At 42.2% G+C, this 18,156-nt stretch overlaps 1 protein-coding gene across 4 annotated transcripts in view; it reads right to left on the bottom strand.

Annotated features, from left to right (window-relative positions):
- Positions 1-1,571: 1,571 nt before the first annotated feature.
- LOC118372874 (glucocorticoid receptor) overlaps positions 1,572-18,156 on the bottom strand; it is a 112,162-nt gene continuing 95,577 nt past the window's right edge. For 3 of the 4 annotated variants that reach the window (XM_035758898.2, XM_035758900.2, XM_035758899.2), the window contains 2 exons: positions 5,490-5,647; positions 1,572-5,000 (listed from right to left, as the gene is read on the bottom strand). In XM_035758898.2, the coding sequence (XP_035614791.1) occupies positions 4,830-5,000; positions 5,490-5,647 (329 nt within the window). In that variant the 3' untranslated portion in view covers positions 1,572-4,829. The other variant, XM_035758901.2, reaches the window with a different exon arrangement.

Genomic DNA, 18,156 nt, shown 5'->3' with positions numbered 1-18,156 from the left:
CCATGAAAGGAAGTTAGCCGAACAAGAATTTTAGCCAGGTACCCTAGGACAAGAAATTAAAACGTGTATTGTATGACAGAGTGACAGATCGTTTCGTCAACTTGGAAGAGAGGATGGCATTGGCGTTTCTCTACAGGTAGGGTGAGTCAACATGTTTTTCTACTTGCACAAACACAGAGGAATCAGAACCATGGACAGCCACATCATGTTTCGTTTACATTGAACCAAATAGTTTTTGGTATTATTTAGTTGTCACTATATTAGACTAAGCAGAGGTGATTTAATGACATTGAAATTGAAATAGTGTCTTTATAGTGGAGGTAGCTGCTGTTTTCTTTGCGACTTGTGGTAGTAACTCCATGGTTCTAAATCAATAGTTGTTTAGTGGTCCAAAAATGTCAGAAACATTAACTTGCTTGACCATGCTGTAAGTCATGTAACTGTCTGTTACTGGACAGAGGTTGTTCTCCTATTTTGTGATGAAACAAAGGTGTGGTATATCACATCCGCAGTGATTTTACCCACGCACCGCTACTGGTTCTGAGTAGACAACCCTAATATAACAATTTTCGATATGAAAAAACGTATTCAAAATACAGGGAATTCCATCTCATTCCGCAGAGGGCCTGCGTGTTTTTGCTCCCTCTTTGTACTTGATTGATAAAGGACACTAATTAGTAAGGAACTCCCCATCACCTGGTTGTGTAGGTCTTAATTGAAAGGAAAACCCCACCTTCTGTGGATACATTTGACACCCGTAGTGTAGAGTATTGAAGCCAAGACAGACCTGGGTTGTATTTGTTATGCACTCATTTTTGTTTTCCGTTGCAAAAGGTTTTGATAAATTGTGCCAAAATAATTTTGACCCTGGCCAGACGAGGATTATGATAACTAAGCTAGCTGATATTAAAATGACAGTTCACCCCAATTAAAAATGGACCTAATCACGGAGGTGGTAGATTCAATCAATAAGGCCCGAGGGGGTGTTGTATAGGGTCAATAATATACCACGGCTAAGGGCTGTTAAGCACAACGCAACTTGGAGTGCCTTCATACATGCCTTAGCTGTGGTACAGTATGTTGGCCATATACTGTACCACAAACCCCTGAGGTGCCTTATTGGTATTAGAAACTGGTTGCCAAGGTAATTAGGTAACTAGTAGAACAGTAAACAAAATATTTTGCATCATACTGTGATATATTGTCTGATTTCACCACTGTTTTTAGCCAATCAGCATCCAGATCTCAAACTACCCGGTTTATAATGCTCCAGATAACTCCCATCCATGACCTCACAGTGACTTCAAACCAGCTATGTTAGCACCGTAAGCCCTTTAGAAGTTGAACATGGAATAGGCTCACGGTCATTTCTCAAATATTTCCTCAGGTGGTGAACAGGTTCCCAGCTCCAGAAAGTTAAAGTCAAAACATTTTATACACAGTGATATTGAAATTGTAATTTCCTTTGAAGTTCCTGTTAACTTTTGTCTGATGTCATCCAACAAACAGAGTTAAGAAAAATGTGTCATTCATCAAGACAAATTTGGAGGCCTAAGAAATGACTTGAGAAATGATTGAGCAACCTTTTATTTTATGAACAGGTTTATCTGGAGAAACATTTGATAATCATCTAGGAGGTCGTGAAGTGAAACTAGAGCAACCAGAACTACAGACATTTTAGTCCAACATTTAATCAAATTGGTGAAAATATTGACATTGACAGCGGTAATACAAACTATTTTGTAAACAAATAGACAATGTATATATTCTTTACATTTGGATTACATGTACAGAACTGAAATACAAACAGAACAGACTTTAATGAAAGCCATATACCAGTGAAATATGATCTGCCATCAATCTTTAAAGATACAATTTGCATGTATTTTATACAGAAAATACTCTCTCAACCAGTATGAGGTTGAGATGAGGTAGTGAATTAACATATATTTGTAGATTCTTGTAGGCCGTTTTGTGGTTCGTAGACCAAAACAAATCACTCTGAAATGAGGCAAGTCGATATTTAGTGTTTGCAGTGAAAAACTACAATTTATTTTCTTTCACTGCAAAGACTTGAGTACAGACCTACCTCCTTTCCTATTTATTATGAAACGTGGTAGTGCAAATTCTCTGGTAGATTACTTTCACACAAATACCTTTTTTAAAATCTATTTTTAAATGACTGGTTAATCCTCACAGCAATATACAAGAGACCAAAGCCTAGACCATTACAAAATATATTTAAAAATAGGTACTATAATTGGATAATAAGTGCTACTGTAAATGTAACTGGCTGCTTGAATACTTCTGATCTCTCTGCTTTGGCAACTCTGTTGCACTATACAAAATATACTCCAGTCCTTCATCCCCTCCCAAAACCCACATTTTCTAAAACAAAGTGGTCTTTCATATAATCTTTCCCATTGATTTATAGAATTTATATTTAGTCAGACAACTTATTAACACTTTCTAAGTACATATGCAATACATTTATCTTTGTCAAACACAAACCAACAGAAAAATAAAACAATTACTGTCTTACTCATCAAATGCACAAAAAGACAGTAAAATTATTCATATCAAAGAGGATCAAACTGATATTCAAAATTACTGAAAATAGTTTTAAAAGAAATCCATTTTCAAAAGCATTGACAGTTAAGTTTTCCTGAATTTAAACCACATGTTTATATGGCTCTCTGTCTCCCTTTCGCAAGGCCTTAAGTGAAACTTGTTTGGAAAAAAACAAAAAACATTTGTATAGGAATATACAGGTATTCTGTCAAAAGTTGTCATGAAACATGTATTAATCAAAACTTCAGGGGATGTTACCCTATATGTACGTACATCTACGGCAATACAGTGATCATTAGGATATGATCAAGCTGGCTTGACCAATCGAAGACCAGAACAGAGACAGTCCTCTAACACTACGTGAAAGTAAACCAAAATATGTCAATCTCCCCCCCAAAACACGCGCAGAGAGCAATCACCAGGGGATCCATCTCACGTGGTCATTCCAGCAGTCTGACTGAAAGGATGACTACATGAGGTAGTTAGACCACATGGCTGCAATTGTTAACAATCCTGGCATAATGATTACGAAGAATCAGGCCAAGTAGAAAGCCTTATAGCAATGATTCTGCACTTGCACTCCAAAAGCCATGTTACTTTGTGCTTTTACATGGCATAAGCTGGTGTGTGGCGATTACCTCAAGAGAGAGAGAATGACTTCTAGCGGGGACGGCGAACTTCCTTTTCACAGGGAAATGTGCAGGTCACCATACTTTGATAGCATTACAAAACACCATTGCAAGTTCAAGAGTCTCAGAGTACAAGTATACAAAATGGCTTGAAAACATTTACATGATCTAGTGAACAACAATCAATACTTGTATTCCTCGTTTAGCTGGTGTACTTATTATTTTTACCCAATATTATTTTTTATAAAATGAGCACCCTGAAGCATAGAATAATAATGCTTGGACAGCAAAACAATGACACAGTTCTGGTTTGGCACTAGTATAATACATACAGGTGGTGGTAAAAGGGGCCAAACTGAAGAGCTTGTGACATTTGACAGAATTTGCAACTCCCAGAGAATAGTGACTGTGCGTATGCTCTCAAACTCAGCTTCACGCATCATAAGAAATAGGGTTTGACAACTTTGAAATAAATACATCCGTTTTCATATCATATGAACAAACTTGTTCAGGTCATTACTTTCTGTCTTTTTTGCTCACTCTCTCACTCACAGACAATCATTAGCCACTGCTGCAAACTCCCATCCCATCTCCCTGTAGTAACCAAAAATATATATATTTTATATTTGAGATTCTTCAAAGTAGCCACACTTTGCCTGGATGACAGCTTTGCACACTCTTGACATTCTCTCAACCTGATTTTCACTGGTATATTATTTTTTTTGTAGAAAATAGTAAAAATAAAGAAAAACCCTGGACTGACTAAGTGTGTCAACTTTTGCCTGGTACTGTAAAGGTTGAACTGATGTTTCACCTATAACAAATGTGAATCTTTTTTTCCCCACTGTTGAATTATGACATTCTGTATGTGACATAAGCCCAGACATGGGCAGGAACCAAATTCTCCTTATGAAAAATTAATACCACAAAGCATTATTGATGCTTTTGAGTATAACAACTACCGAAAGGTTGCGGAGAATGAAATTGGACATAAATGTGGGATTACCTTACATAAGGAGCTCACTATCACTAGGTCACTTCTGGGGATCATTAAGAGGCCCACTTGAGAAAATAAACATAGCTGTTAAGAGAACAGAAACTACCATTGTGATTAACAGATAGAAATGCATACAAAAGTGTTTATATTAGATTCCTATGCAAAATACTTGCTTTTGACAGTTTGAGAAGAATAGCTATAGACAGTCTGCAAAGCTAAACCAAAAAAAGGCACGTTTTCCCTTTTCTGATAATCTTGTGTAAAAAAAAAAAAAAGAGCCAGTGTGTGCATGCATAAAATCAATTCAAAATACGAATCTCTTTTCATTGGTAAAATTTGATTCCTCCAATCTCACAATAATCTACTGTTATGAAGTGATTCACGGTCTAAACACGACTTTTTGTTTGATTCAGAAGGGTCAGTCTAGGTTGTGACCTGTCGCTCGGTCACTGTGTCATTCTCCTTTGCAAGTTCTATTTCTCCACCGGAGTCCTCTGGAAACCGATTCAGGAGCATGCTCTCTCTACATTAATCCGTACTGGTGGGGGTCCTGGGCCATCTGCAGGGAAAATAGGCGGGTCTGGCTGGCTGGCGGGCGGGCGAGAGGACGGAAGGCAGGGGAGGCTGGGGTTTTAAGGCATTGTGTCATGGTTTAAGGCATGAAACAGAAGTGGCTTGACGCTCCCATCTTTGAATTTCGGTAACTGGTTGCTGATGATCTCAGCCAGCATCTCCGGGAACTCCACGCTCAGGGATTTATTCACAAATGTGTAGAAACAGATCTGCAGGAGGCCCCCCACCATCTGTGGAAACAACAGGGCATTTTTTTGCGGTCTTTCACTAGGCGCAGATTGGCAACAACAGAGCAAAATGCAAGGGTGCTTAGCTACTGTTTGGTACAGTGCACAGTGTCAAGCCATCTTTCACATTGATAGCATAGCTGGAAAAGGAAGCTTGTGACACATTCTAATGAGCTCTTCTAACTCAAGAGGTTTACAAATACACATAGAACAACAACAGTGCAGTCTCAACTGCTCATCATGCATACTGGAACTCTGTAACAGGTTGATTTGTTGGTATGTTGACAAGTAGAAGATGTAATATGTGTGTGTGTGTTGTGGATGGGGATACTCTTTCATTGTATTTATTTAGGCAGGATAGGCCAAGCAGTAACACTTGCCATTGTTTACCAGGAAGTCCTGGGTTCCATAAGTCCCTGGAAAACAGTGGCATGTGTTGCTGAATGGTGTTATGTTGCTGTGTGAGCAGGCTGGGTTCAGCCTCAGTCTCACCTCTTGCATGGAGTCCAATAGCTTAGTAAGTTGATAGAACCTCTGCCAGTTCTGGCTGGAGTTCTCTTCCCGCTTGACGATGGCCTTCCCCAGCTCCTTGATGTAGGTCATGCGGATCTCATCAAACACAGCCTGGCTCTTCAATCCATCCTTTGGTACTGTAACAAACGAAGGAGGGCGGGAGGGAGGGAGTAAGGAGGGAGGGAGTAAAACATACAAACAATCTTTTACACATCATGCATTTAAGGCAGTGTATGTCAATATAGTACTTATGTCATTACAAAAAATCCATAATGAAAAGCTTGGGATGTAACCTCAATTCGTCTACCAACATTCACGCTAGACAATCTGACCTACAGCTACGCTCGGTAAGGAAGGAGTCTCTTTTGACCCAGAGTCTCCTAGTCTGAACACTGCCCATTATCCTGTCACTACGGTCTCGTACACACCACCCACCCCTTCCATATCAACCACAATTAGGTCAATGGAAAATATTCAGAACCACAGGTAACGTCAATGGGTTTTATGCCGTCCCATTCTTCCCTGATGAGAGCCAGATGAAGGATCTACCGTGGACTGCAGGCTTCTGGGATCTTGGAATTAGGCCCAGCAAAACCGCACTCAATGGATATTATGCTAAACAACATAGGTGGGAAATTGTCAAATACTCTCCAATTGTCTTATCAGATGAGAAATACAGTGGGGAGAACAAGTATTTGATAACCTGCAAAATCGGCAGTGTTTCGTACTTACAAGGCATGTTTATTTATTTATCTGTTATTTTACCAGGTAAGTTGACTGAGAACACGTTCTCATTTGCAGCAACGACCTGGGGAATAGTTACAGGGGAGAGGAGGGGGATGAATGAGCCAATTGTAAACTGGGGATTATTAGGTGACTGTGATGGTTTGAGGGCCAGATTGGGAATTTAGCCAGGACACCAGGGTTAACACCCCTACTCTTACGATAAGTGCCATGGGATCTTTAATGACCTCAGAGAGTCAGGACACCCATTTAACGTCCCATCCAAAAGACTGCACCCGACACAGGGCAATGTCCCTAATCACTGCCCTGGGGCATTGGGATATTGTTATAGACCATAGGAAAAAGTGCCTCCAACTGGCCCTCCAACACCACTTCCAGCAGCATCTGGTCTCCCATCCAGGAACTGACCAGGACCAACCCTGCTTAGCTTCAGAAGCAAGCCAGCAGTGGTATGCAGGGTGGTATGCTGCTGGCATGTAAACGTCTATTTTTATCATAGGGACACTTCAACTGTGAGAGACGGAATCTAAAACAAAAAAAAACAGAAAATCACAATTCCGGCTCAGAGACCTGTTCGATTTTCTTTAAGAAGCCCTCCTGCTCTACACTCATTATCTGTATTAACTGCACCTGTTTGAACTCGTTACCTGTATAAAAGAAACATGTCCACACACTCAAACAGACTCCAACCTCTCCACAATGGCCAAGACCAGAGAGCTGTGTAAGGACATCAGGGATAAAATTGTAGACCTGCACAAGGCTGGGATGGGCTACAGGACAATAGGCAAGCAGCTTGGTGAGAAGGCAACAACTGTTGGCGCAATTATTAGAAAATGAAAGAAGCTCAAGATGACGGTCAATCACCCTCGGTCTGGGGCTCTATGCAAGATCTCAACTCGTGGGGCATCAATGATCATGAGGAAGGTGAGGGCTCAGCCCAGAACTACATGGCAGGACCTGGTCAATGACCTGAAGAGAGCTGGGACCACAGTCTCAAAGAAAACCATTAGTAACACACTACGCCGCCATGGATTAAAATCCTGCAGCGCACGCAAGATCCCCCTGCTCAAGCCAGTGCATGTCCAGGCCCATCTGAAGTTTGCCGATGACCATCTGGATGATCCAGAGGAGGAATGGGTGAAGGGCATGTGGTCTGATGAGACAAAAATAGAGCTTTTTGTTCTAAACTCCACTCGCCGTGTTTGGAGGAAGAAGAAGGATGAGTACAACCCCAAGAACACCATCCCAACTGTGAAGCATGGAGGTGGAAACATAATTTTTGGGGGATGCTTTTGTGCAAAGGGGACAGGACGACTGCACCGTATTGAGGGGAGGATGGATGGGGCCATGCATCGTGAGATCTTGGCCAACAACCTCCTTCCCTCAGTAAGAGCATTGAAGATGGGTCGTGGCTGGGTCTTCCAGCATGACAACAACCCGAAACATACAGCCAAGGAAACTAAGAAGCATCTCAAGGTCCTGGAGTGGCCTAGCCAGTCTCCAGACCTGAACCCAATAGAAAATATTTGGAGGGAGCTGAAAGTCCGTATTGCCCAGCGACAGCCCCGAAACCTGAAGGATCAAGAACTAAAGTAAACCTATGATCTAACCTTCAAACAAAGGTTTCTGTACCAACTATTAAGTTCTGCTTTTCTGATGTGTCAAATACTTACGTCATGCAATAACATGCAAATGAATTACTTAAAAATCATACAATGTGATTTTCTGTATTTTTGTTTTAGATTCCATCTCTCACAGTTGAAGTGTACCTATGATAAAAATTACAGACCTCTAAATGCTTTGTACATGTTGCAAGTAGGAAAACTTGCAAAATGGGCAGTGTATCAAATACTTGTTCTCCCCACTGTACAAATTGGCTTGCCCCTGGTATACTCTTTTTGGTTTGGATATAGTGAGGTTATTTTCCAAACATAGAAGAGAATAATGCCGTAATGTCGCCACGTAAAATGTTGCGCTACACGTGCAACACAGCATTCATAACCTAGCCCACAATATCTGCTGTGTGGATCAAGCAGTCAACAAGTCAAGCAGTCATTTGAAAGGGTAAGAACATTTCAGTGAGACAACTCAAAAGGCGAAATCCATTAAAGCCAAGATAATGGAATTCATTTTTCTTGACAATCAACCGTTCTCTGTCGTGGGTGATGTTGGCTTTCGCTGCCTGGTCGAGCACCGGTACACACTACCAAGTGCGCTATTTTTCAGATGTTGCCCTACCGGAGTTACACAGTAATAGCGTCACTGCTATTAGCTTCAAGACATACATACTATGGAACGCTGTTTGGGTCTTTGCGTGTCAAAAAAGATACAGTAGCACTGTCAAAGCTTTTTAAAAAGTCTGCAAACAAGCAAACACCGGCCACGAATTATGTGTTTACAATACCGCATTGGTAATAAAGCATCATTTGTTCGACCGCAACTTCTGGGGTAGCTTATTCTTAGCAATGATTTAGGAATCCTTGTGAGTAAGTATTAGCTAGGTTGCTACTTGTTGTTCACCTATTGAAATTGAACTTCAGTTCATGAAAATAAATAGCGAGCCAGATAGCCAAAGCTAACGTTATAAACAGCCAGGAAGCTTCATCTGGCTAGTGAGGCTTGACTGGACTTGGTTGTGAAGCTATCCACAATAAGGATTAGGCACAAGAGTGAAATTTGCAGTTTGCCTTCAAAATAAAAGTACGTCATTGACAGTGATGCAAATTAATACAAATAGTAGAATTATGCCATAGTTTTATTTTGAAGGCTAACCGCAGTCTACTATTGTGGCTAATTCTTATTGTGGCTAGCTTCACATAGATGGGTCATTAATCCATTAATCCGCGAGACAACTTTACCAGCATCATAGCATACATATCGATGTTTAGATGAAAGTGTTATCAATCTGTAATAACTATCAAAAAAACTTAAAGAATGTGCAGTCATATTTCAAGTCCTTTTTGGTCAACAAGCTTATTTGACAAGTCAAATAGTCTACTGGTCATTGTTTTCTTTTTGACACGCAAAGATCCAAAAGGCGTTCCATTGAAATCCTGGTTGAGAATGAAAATACTGAACGAACAAACAACGAAACAACACAGCAAGTAAGTGAAAGAAATATGTTTTGATTATGTTTTACTGGTAATGGGGACATAGGTAAATGCCAACAAAATATATATTTTTTGTCAGTGTGGTGTGTATGTAACCTTTTTAATTGGCAAGTCAGTTAAGAACAAATTCTTATTTACAATGACGGCCTACGCCGGACGACACTGTGCCAATTGTGCGCCGCCCTATGGGACTCCCAATCACAGCCGGATGTGATGCAGCCTGGATTCGAACTAGGGACTGTAATGGAGCCTCCTGCACTGAGATGCCGTGCCTTAGACCGCTGCATCCATGTGTGTGTGTTAACTATTTAACTGTACTAGAATGCTTAAAAGGCTGCTAAGATGTTTTATATTGGTTATCGGTATCGGGTTTTTTGGCAAGGAAAATATTGTATATCGGTATCGGCCAAAAATGTCATCAAATCCAAATAACATTTTATTTGTCACATACACATGGTTAGCAAATGTTAATGCGAGTGGAGTGAAATGCTTGTGCTTCTAGTTCCGACCATGCAGTAATATCTAACAAGTAATCTAACCTAACAATTTCACAAGTGTAAAGGAATGAATACGAATATGTACATACAAATATATGAATGAGTGATGGCCGAACAGCATAGGCAAGATGCAGTAGATGGTATAGAGTACAGTGCATACATATGAGATGAGTAATGTAGGGTATGAAAACATTATATAAAGTGGCATTGTTTAAAGTGGCTAGTGATACATTTAATTACATAAGATGGCAAGATGCAGTAGATGGTATAGCGTACAGTATATACATATGAGATAAGTAAAGTAGGGTATGTAAACATCATATAAACAAACTGGCATTGTTTAAAATGGCTAGTGATAACTTTATTACAAAAATAATTCCATTATTAAAGTGGCTAGAGTTGAGTCAGTATGTTGGCAGCAGCCACAATGTTAGTGATGGCTGTTTAACAGTCTGATGGCCTTGAGATAGAAGCAGTTTTTCAGTCTCTCGGTCCCCGCTTTGATGTACCTGTACTGACCTCACCTTCTGGATGATCGCGGGGTGAACAGGCAGTGGCTCGGGTGGTTGTTGTCCTTGATGATCTTTTTGGCCTTCCTGTGACATCGGGTGGTGTAGGTGTCCTGGAGGGCAGGCAGTTTGCCCCCGGTGATTCGTTGTGCAGACCTTACTACTCTCTGGAGAGCCTTACAGTTATGGGCAGAGCAGTTGCCCGTACCAGGCGGTGATACAACCCGACAGGATGCTCTCGATTGTGCATCTGTAAAAGTTTGAGAGTGTTTTTGGTGACCTCCTGAGGTTGAATAGGCGCTGCTGCGCCTTATTCACCACGCTGTCTGTGTGGGTGGACCATTTCAGATTGTCCGTGATGTGTACGCCAAGGAACTTAAAACTTTCCACCTTCTCCACTGTCCCGTCAATGTGGATAGGGGGGTGCTGTTTCCTGAAGTCCACGATCATCTCCTTTGTTTTGTTGACATTGAGTGTGAGGTTATTTTCCTGAAACCATACTCCGAGGGCCCTCACCTCCTCCCTGTAGGCAGTCTCATCGCTGTTGGTAATCAAGCCTACCACTGTAGTCTTGTCTGCAAACTTGATGATTGAGTTGGAGGCGTGCATGGCTACGCAGTCGTGGGTGAACAGGGAGTACAGGAGAGAGCTGAGAATGCACCCTTGTGGACCCAGTATTGAGGATCAGCGGGGTGGAGATGTTGTTACCTACCATCACCACCTGGGGGGCGGCCGTCAGGAAGTCCAGGACCCAGTTGCACAGGGCAGAGTCGAGTTTGGAGGGTTCTATTTATTTATTTTATTTCACCGTTATTTCACCAGGTAGGCTAGTTTAGAACAAGTTCTAATTTACAACCACGACCTGGCCAAGATAAAGCATAGCAGTGTGAACAGACATCAACACAGAGTTACACATGGAGTAAACAATAAACAAGTCAATAACACAGTAGAAAAAAAGGAAAGAAAAGAGTCTATATACATTGTGTGCAAAAGGCATGAGGAGGTAGGCGAATAACTACAATTTAGCAGATTAACACTGGAGTGATAAATGATCAGATGGTCATGTACAAGTAGAGATACAGGTGTGCAAAAGAGCAGAAAAGTAAATAAATAAAAACAGTATGGGGATGAGGTAAGTAAATTGGGTGGGATATTTACGGATGGACTATGTACAGCTGCAGGGATCGGTTAGCTGCTCAGATATGTTTAAAGTTGGTGAGGGAGATAAGTCTCCAACTTCAGCTATTTTTGCAATTGGTTCCAATCACAGGCAGCAGAGAACTGGAAGGAAAGGCGTTGGCTTTAGGGATGATCAATGAGATACACCTGCTGGAGCGCGTGCTACAGGTGGGTGTTGCCATCGTGACCAGTGAACTGAGATAAGGCGGAGCTTTACCTAGCATGGACTTGTAGATGACCTGGAGCCAGTGGGTCTGGCGACGAATATGTAGCAAGGGCCAGCCGACTAGAGCATACAGGTCGCAGTGGTGGGTGGTATAAGGTGCTTTAGTAACAAAACGGATGGCACAGTGATAAACTGCATCCAGTTTAGAGTAGAGTAGAGTATTGGAAGCTATTTTGTAGATGACATTGCCGAAGTCGAGGATCGGTAGGATATTCAGTTTTACTGGCGGCGTGAGTGAAGGAGGCTTTGTTGCAAAATAGAAAGTCGACTCTAGATTTGATTTTAGATTGGAGATGTTTGATATGAGTCTGGAAGGAGAGTTTACAGTCTAGCCAGACTCCTAGGTACTTATAGATGTCCACATATTCTAGGTCGGAACCATCCAGGGTGGTTTGGTTTCACTAGCGTTTAAGAGCAGTTGGCAGCCACGGAAGGAGTGTTGTACGGCATTGAAGCTAGTTTGGAGGTTAGATAGCACAGTGTCCAAGGAAGGGCCAGAAGTATACAGAATGGTGTCGTCTGCGTAGAGGTGGATCAGGGAATCGCCCGCAGCAAGAGCAACATCATTGATATATACAGAAAAAAAGAGTGGGCCCGAGAATTGAACCCCGTGGCACCCCCATAGAGACTGCCAGAGGACCGGACAACATGCCCTCCGATTTGACACACTGAACTCTGTCTGCAAAGTAGTTGGTGAACCAGGCGAGGCAGTCATTAGAAAAACCGAGGCCACTGAGTCTGCCGATAACAATATGGTGATTGACAGAGTCGAAAGCCTTGGCCAGGTCGATGAAAACGGCTGCACAGTACTGTCTTTTATCGATGGCGGTTATGATATCGTTTAGTACCTTGAGCGTGGCTGAAGTTTACCCGTGACCGGCTCGGAAACCAGATTGCACAGCGGAGGTACGGTGGGATTCGAGATGGTCAGTGATCTGTTTGTTGACTTGGCTTTCGAAGACCTTAGATAGGCAGGGCAGGATGGAATATAGATCTGTAACAGTTTGGGTCCAGGGTGTCTCCCCCTTTGAAGAGGGGGATGACTGCGGCAGCTTTCCAATCCTTGGGGATCTCAGACGATATGAAAGAGAGATTGAACAGGCTGGTAATAGGTGTTGCGACAATGGCGGCGGATAGTTTCAGAAATAGAGTGTCCAGATTGTCAAGCCCAGCTGATTTGTATGGGTCCAGGTTTTGCAGCTCTTTCAGAACATCTGCTATCTAGATTTGGGTAAAGGAGAAGCTGGGGAGGCTTGGGCGAGTAGCTTCGGGTGGGGGGCAGAGCTGATGGCCGAGATTGGAGTAGCCAGGAGGAAGGCATGGCCAGCCGTTGAGAAATGCTTGTTGAAGTTTTCAATTATCATGGATTTATCGGTGGTGACCATGTTACCTAGCCTCAGTGCAGTGGGCAGCTGGGAGGAGGTTCTCTTGTTCTCCATGGACTTTACAGTGTCCCATAACTTTTTGGAGCTACAGGATGCAAATTTCTTCTTGAAAAAGCTGGCCTTTGCTTTCCTGACTGACTGCGTGTATTCGTTCCTGACTTCCCTGAACAGTTGCATATCGCGCAAACTATTCGATGCTATTGCAGTCCGCCACAGGATGTTTTTCTGCTGGTCGAGGGCAGTCAAGTCTGGAGTGAACCAAGGGCTATATCTGTTCGTAGTTATGCATTTTTTTAACGGAGCATGCTTATCGAAGATGGTGAGGAAGTTACTTTTAAAGAATGACCAGGCATCCTGAGGTCCTGAGGTCAATATCCTTCGAGGATACCCGGGCCAGGTCGATTAGAAAGGCCTGCTCGCAGAGGTGTTTTAGGGAGCGTTTGACAGTGATGAGGGGTGGTCGTTTGACTGCGGACCCGTAGCAGATACAGGCAATGAGGCAGTGATCGCTGAGATCCTGATTGAAGACAGCAGAGGTGTATTTGGAGGGCCAATTGATCAGGATAACGTCTATGAGGGTGCCCTTGTTTACAGAGTTAGGGTTGTACCTGGTGGGTTCCTTGATGATTTGTGTGAGATTGAGGGCATCTAGCTTAGATTGTAGGACTGCCGGGGTGTTAAGCATATCCCAGTTTAGGTCACCTAACAGAACAAATGTTGAAGCTAGATGGGGGGCGATCCATTCACAAATGGTGTCCAGGGCACAGCTGGGAGCTGAGTGGGGTCGGTAGCAGGCGGCAACAGTGAGAGACTTATTTCTGGAGAGATAATTTTTTAAATTAGAAGTTCGAACTGTTTGGGTATGGACCTGGAAAGTATGACATTACTTTGCAGGCTATCTCTGCAGTAGACTGCAACTCCTCCCCCTTTGGCAGTTCTATCTTGACGGAAACTTTTATAGTTTGGTATGGAAATCTCAGAATTTTTGGTGGCCTTCCTAAGCTAGGAATCAGACACGGCAAGGACATCAGGGTTGGCAGAGTGTGCTAAAGCAGTGAGTAAAACAAACTTAGGGAGGAGGCTTCTGATGTTGACATGCAAGAAACCAAGGCTTTTTTGATCACAGCAGTCAACAAATGAGGGTGCCTGGGGACATGCAGGGTCTGGGTTTACCTCCACATCACCCGCGGAACAGAGGCGGAGTAGGATGAGGGTGCGGCTAAAGACTATCAAAACTGGTCGCCTAGAGCGTTGGGGACAAAGAATAAAAGGAGCAGATTTCTGGGCGTGGTAGAATATATTCAGGGGAATTTTGCGCAGACAGGGGTATGGTGGGGTGCGGGTACAGCAGAGGTAAGCCCAGGCACTGGGTGATGATAAGAGAGGTTGTGTCTCTGGACATGCTGGTTGTAATGGGTGAGGTCACCGCATGTGTGGGAGGTGGGACAAAGGAGGTATCAGAGGTATGAAGAGTGGAACTTGGGGCTCATTGTAAACTAAAACAATGCTAACTAACCTGAACAACAGTATAGAATGCATATTGACATTTGAGAGAGACATACAGCGAGGCATAAAGTAATGTTGATGCAGGTGTTGATTGGGAGAGCTAGCTAAACCAACAGATGAGACAACAACAGCTAATCAGCTAACACAACAGCAGGTAAAATGGTGATGACTAGGCAGAGAGGGTCGGATTAACTACACATAGAGCCTGAATTCGCGGCTGGGGCCGACAGATAAAAATAAATAAACAGAATGGAGTACCGTGATTAATGGACAGTCCAGCAGGCATCAGCTTTGTAGCCAAGTGATCATAGTGTCCAGGAGGCAGCAGTTGATGGAACAGGGAAGCCGCCACTACGTTAGCACGTGGGCGACACGGCGTTTAAAGTTAGTAGCCCGGGGATAGTAGGAGCGTCTGCTCCGACGGAGGCCGGTTGAAGGCACAGCGGATGGAATATTCGTCGCCAGTCGTGGTGGTGCGGAGGGGTGCCGTGTTGGCAGAGAATCCAAGCCAGATGGCGAAAGAGGTTTTGTAGAATTTAGTTTGCTAGCCGGGAGATACGCCTGGTTCACGGCTAACACAGCTAACTGGTGCTAGCTTCTTGGCAGTGGCATTAGCCACTATAGCCAATCGGTAGCAGCGGTGATCCGGTGCCCAGGTCCAGAGTTTACAGCAAGGATCCGGTGGAGTATTGGGCTATAGCCGTGTATGAGTGGGGTTCGGGTGAACAGCTGAAAAATTTTAAATAATAGCGGTTCCGTATCACATTGGGTGAGGCAGGTTACCGGAATGTATAATCAAATTAAAAATCAAAAAGAGATTGAAAATAAATTGAAATATAAATACAAAAAAATACAAAAAGTACACAAGAGGACAAACAAACACTGCTACGCCATCTTGGGATCACTATGGTGTTAAATGCTGAGCTGTAATCGATGAACAGCATTCTTACATAGGTATTCATCTTGTCCAGATGGGTTAAGGCAGTGTGATTGCGTCGTCTGTGGACCTATTGGGGCGGTAAGCAAATTGGAGTGGGTATTGGGTGTCAGGTAAGGTGGAGGTGATATGGTCCTTGACAAGTCTCACAAAGCACTTCATGATGACAGAAGTGAGTGCTACAGGGCGGTAGTCATTTAGCTCCGTTACCTTAGCTTTCTTGGGAACAGGAACAATGGTGGCCCTCATATCGGTGAATCACAACTAACAGGAGATATGTCTATAGTTGGGTAGTTACACTTCTCAAAGGTCACTGAATTGGTGCAACTTGGTCAGATTGAGGGATTTCACCATTTTTGGATTGTATGGATTTAAACAATGACTATACATTGTACAACGCTCCACAATATGTATATATAATATGAAACGGACGTTTTTTTTCCTGTGAGTGAGGAGCGGATTTTAGTGGAGCGGTTGAAAGGGACGTGGAGCGTTGGAGCACCGCTCCATAAGCGGGATTTCCGACCGCTCAACTCTGCTCACATACTCAGCCTCCAACTGGTAATTACTAGTTAAATCTGCCATGAATCCTTGTTACAGGGGGTATAGAAGCTTGTTGTGTGCAACAGGAAGCGGCAATTGAATACAAGCTTCACAAAATTGTTTTATTGTTAAAATATTTCTAGCCAGTCTCACTATGGGGTTGAAGTGTTTTTTTCTCAACCCACTCAGTTTTCCGCACAAAACACCAGACAAAAATGGCCAAAAGGAGTAGAACTAGCTCACCCGCTTTTACAATATGATGTGGCTATTAGATGTTCAATGTTTCTTTAGGTTTTTACGACAAGTTTCACCATATTAAAGTTCAGTTCACCTCACAGGGTGAACATTTGGGACAGATAACTAATACAATGACTGTCAAAGCAACAAACTAAGGCTTTACAATAGCAATAGCTAAGTTTGCATCCAATAGAGTCATTTAGAGAGTCAGTAGCTATGGTTTCCATCCAATAGGGTCAGTTAGAGAGTCAGTAGCTAGGTTTCCATCCAATAGGGTCAGTTAGAGAGTCAGTAGCTAGGTTTCCATCCAATTGGTGACAGAATTTCATGCAAATATTCTAAAATACGCTTTCAAAAAAAGCGCATTTTCCCACAACTGACTTGTTGCAGATACAAATCAGTGTGTGATGACGTAGGGCACACAATATTTACTTTTTCATGTACCAAATAAAAGTGTAATGTTCAATGTGTTTTCATCACATTTTCAACTCTATCAACAGATGTCACAAAAACTGTTGCGTTACATAGCAAATGGGCCTACTCTGGTCTTGGCACGTGTTCTAGCCAACAGCTCGCAGATACAGTGCGGGTAGGCTAGTCTACATGATGAGATTGCTGTTTTGACAAATAAAAACAATCAAGCATTGAACATCATGTCACCAGAATAAAACACTCGACATTTATTGTAAAGGAGCATCAAGCGCATACATACCATTCACTTTCTTCACCCTGTGAATTTCATCATAATTTGTTTTATCTAAAGGCGTTTCCACAACAATTTCTCACATAATACATTTTACCGACACAAAAAGTTCCCACCATTTCAAATGAAGAAATGTTCTTAACAGCTGTCATGATATTTTTATTGTATATACGACATGACCTTACTCGCATAAAAACTGGATGGAAACATGGTTACTGATGGTGAAAACTTAGGAAACATTTTGGGGTTAAGTGGGTTAAAATCTTCCTAGAAGACACAAATGGAGCATGGAGGGACATGTCAAAATGCACACTTTTTACATTGATTTTTTTTACTCAATATTGGTTCAGAATTTCTATTTAAAATAGCAAAGGGACACAAAAAAGGGACAACATTTTTGTGGAATGACCCAGGTCTATAATAGCAGGCAATATGTCTACATCGATCAAAAATGGTCCTCTTGACATTTCCAGATCCAATTATGCGGATATCATTATGGATGAGACAAAAATAAAACGTGAAAATGTCTGTCGGTCCTGTGTGAGAGAAAATCAAGGATGATTGCTCACTGGTAAAAAAAAAAATTCAAAAACACTGCTCTGTCTGTAAATGTCATTTTAATTTCCCTAAGAAGCAATCAAAAGACAAGTGTGTGCTCCTTTCAACACTACTCACTGAGTAATTTGAAAGCCTTTAAAAGCTTTGTTCCCCAGTCAATAAGCAGTGTCTTCTGCTTAAATATGTTTTGGTAATGGTTTGTCATGCTGGGACTTTTTTTACCGAGGCCTCATTTGTACAAAGCTAATTGAAAACCTGAAGCTTCAGTTGTCTGTCTGGATGAACTCCTCTTCTGTACTTTGAGACGTCCAAACATCTGCTTTTCCCCAGCCTGTTCCTACCTCTTCAGAGTATCTATCTTAAATCCCACGGCATGTGGTTGTCTCAACTAGCCATTTTAAGATGAATGTATTTATTTTAAGTCGCTCTGGATAAGAGCACCTGCTAAATTACTAAAATTATTCAGGTAATATTTTTATGTTATACTTTTACAAATATGACAATGAAAAACA

Source organism: Oncorhynchus keta, chromosome 11 (genome assembly GCF_023373465.1).
Source record: "Oncorhynchus keta strain PuntledgeMale-10-30-2019 chromosome 11, Oket_V2, whole genome shotgun sequence".
In the NCBI taxonomy this organism is placed as follows: domain Eukaryota; kingdom Metazoa; phylum Chordata; class Actinopteri; order Salmoniformes; family Salmonidae; genus Oncorhynchus; species Oncorhynchus keta.
The sequence above is the reverse complement of the archived record's forward strand: the minus strand, read 5'-3'. Positions and strand labels throughout refer to the sequence as shown.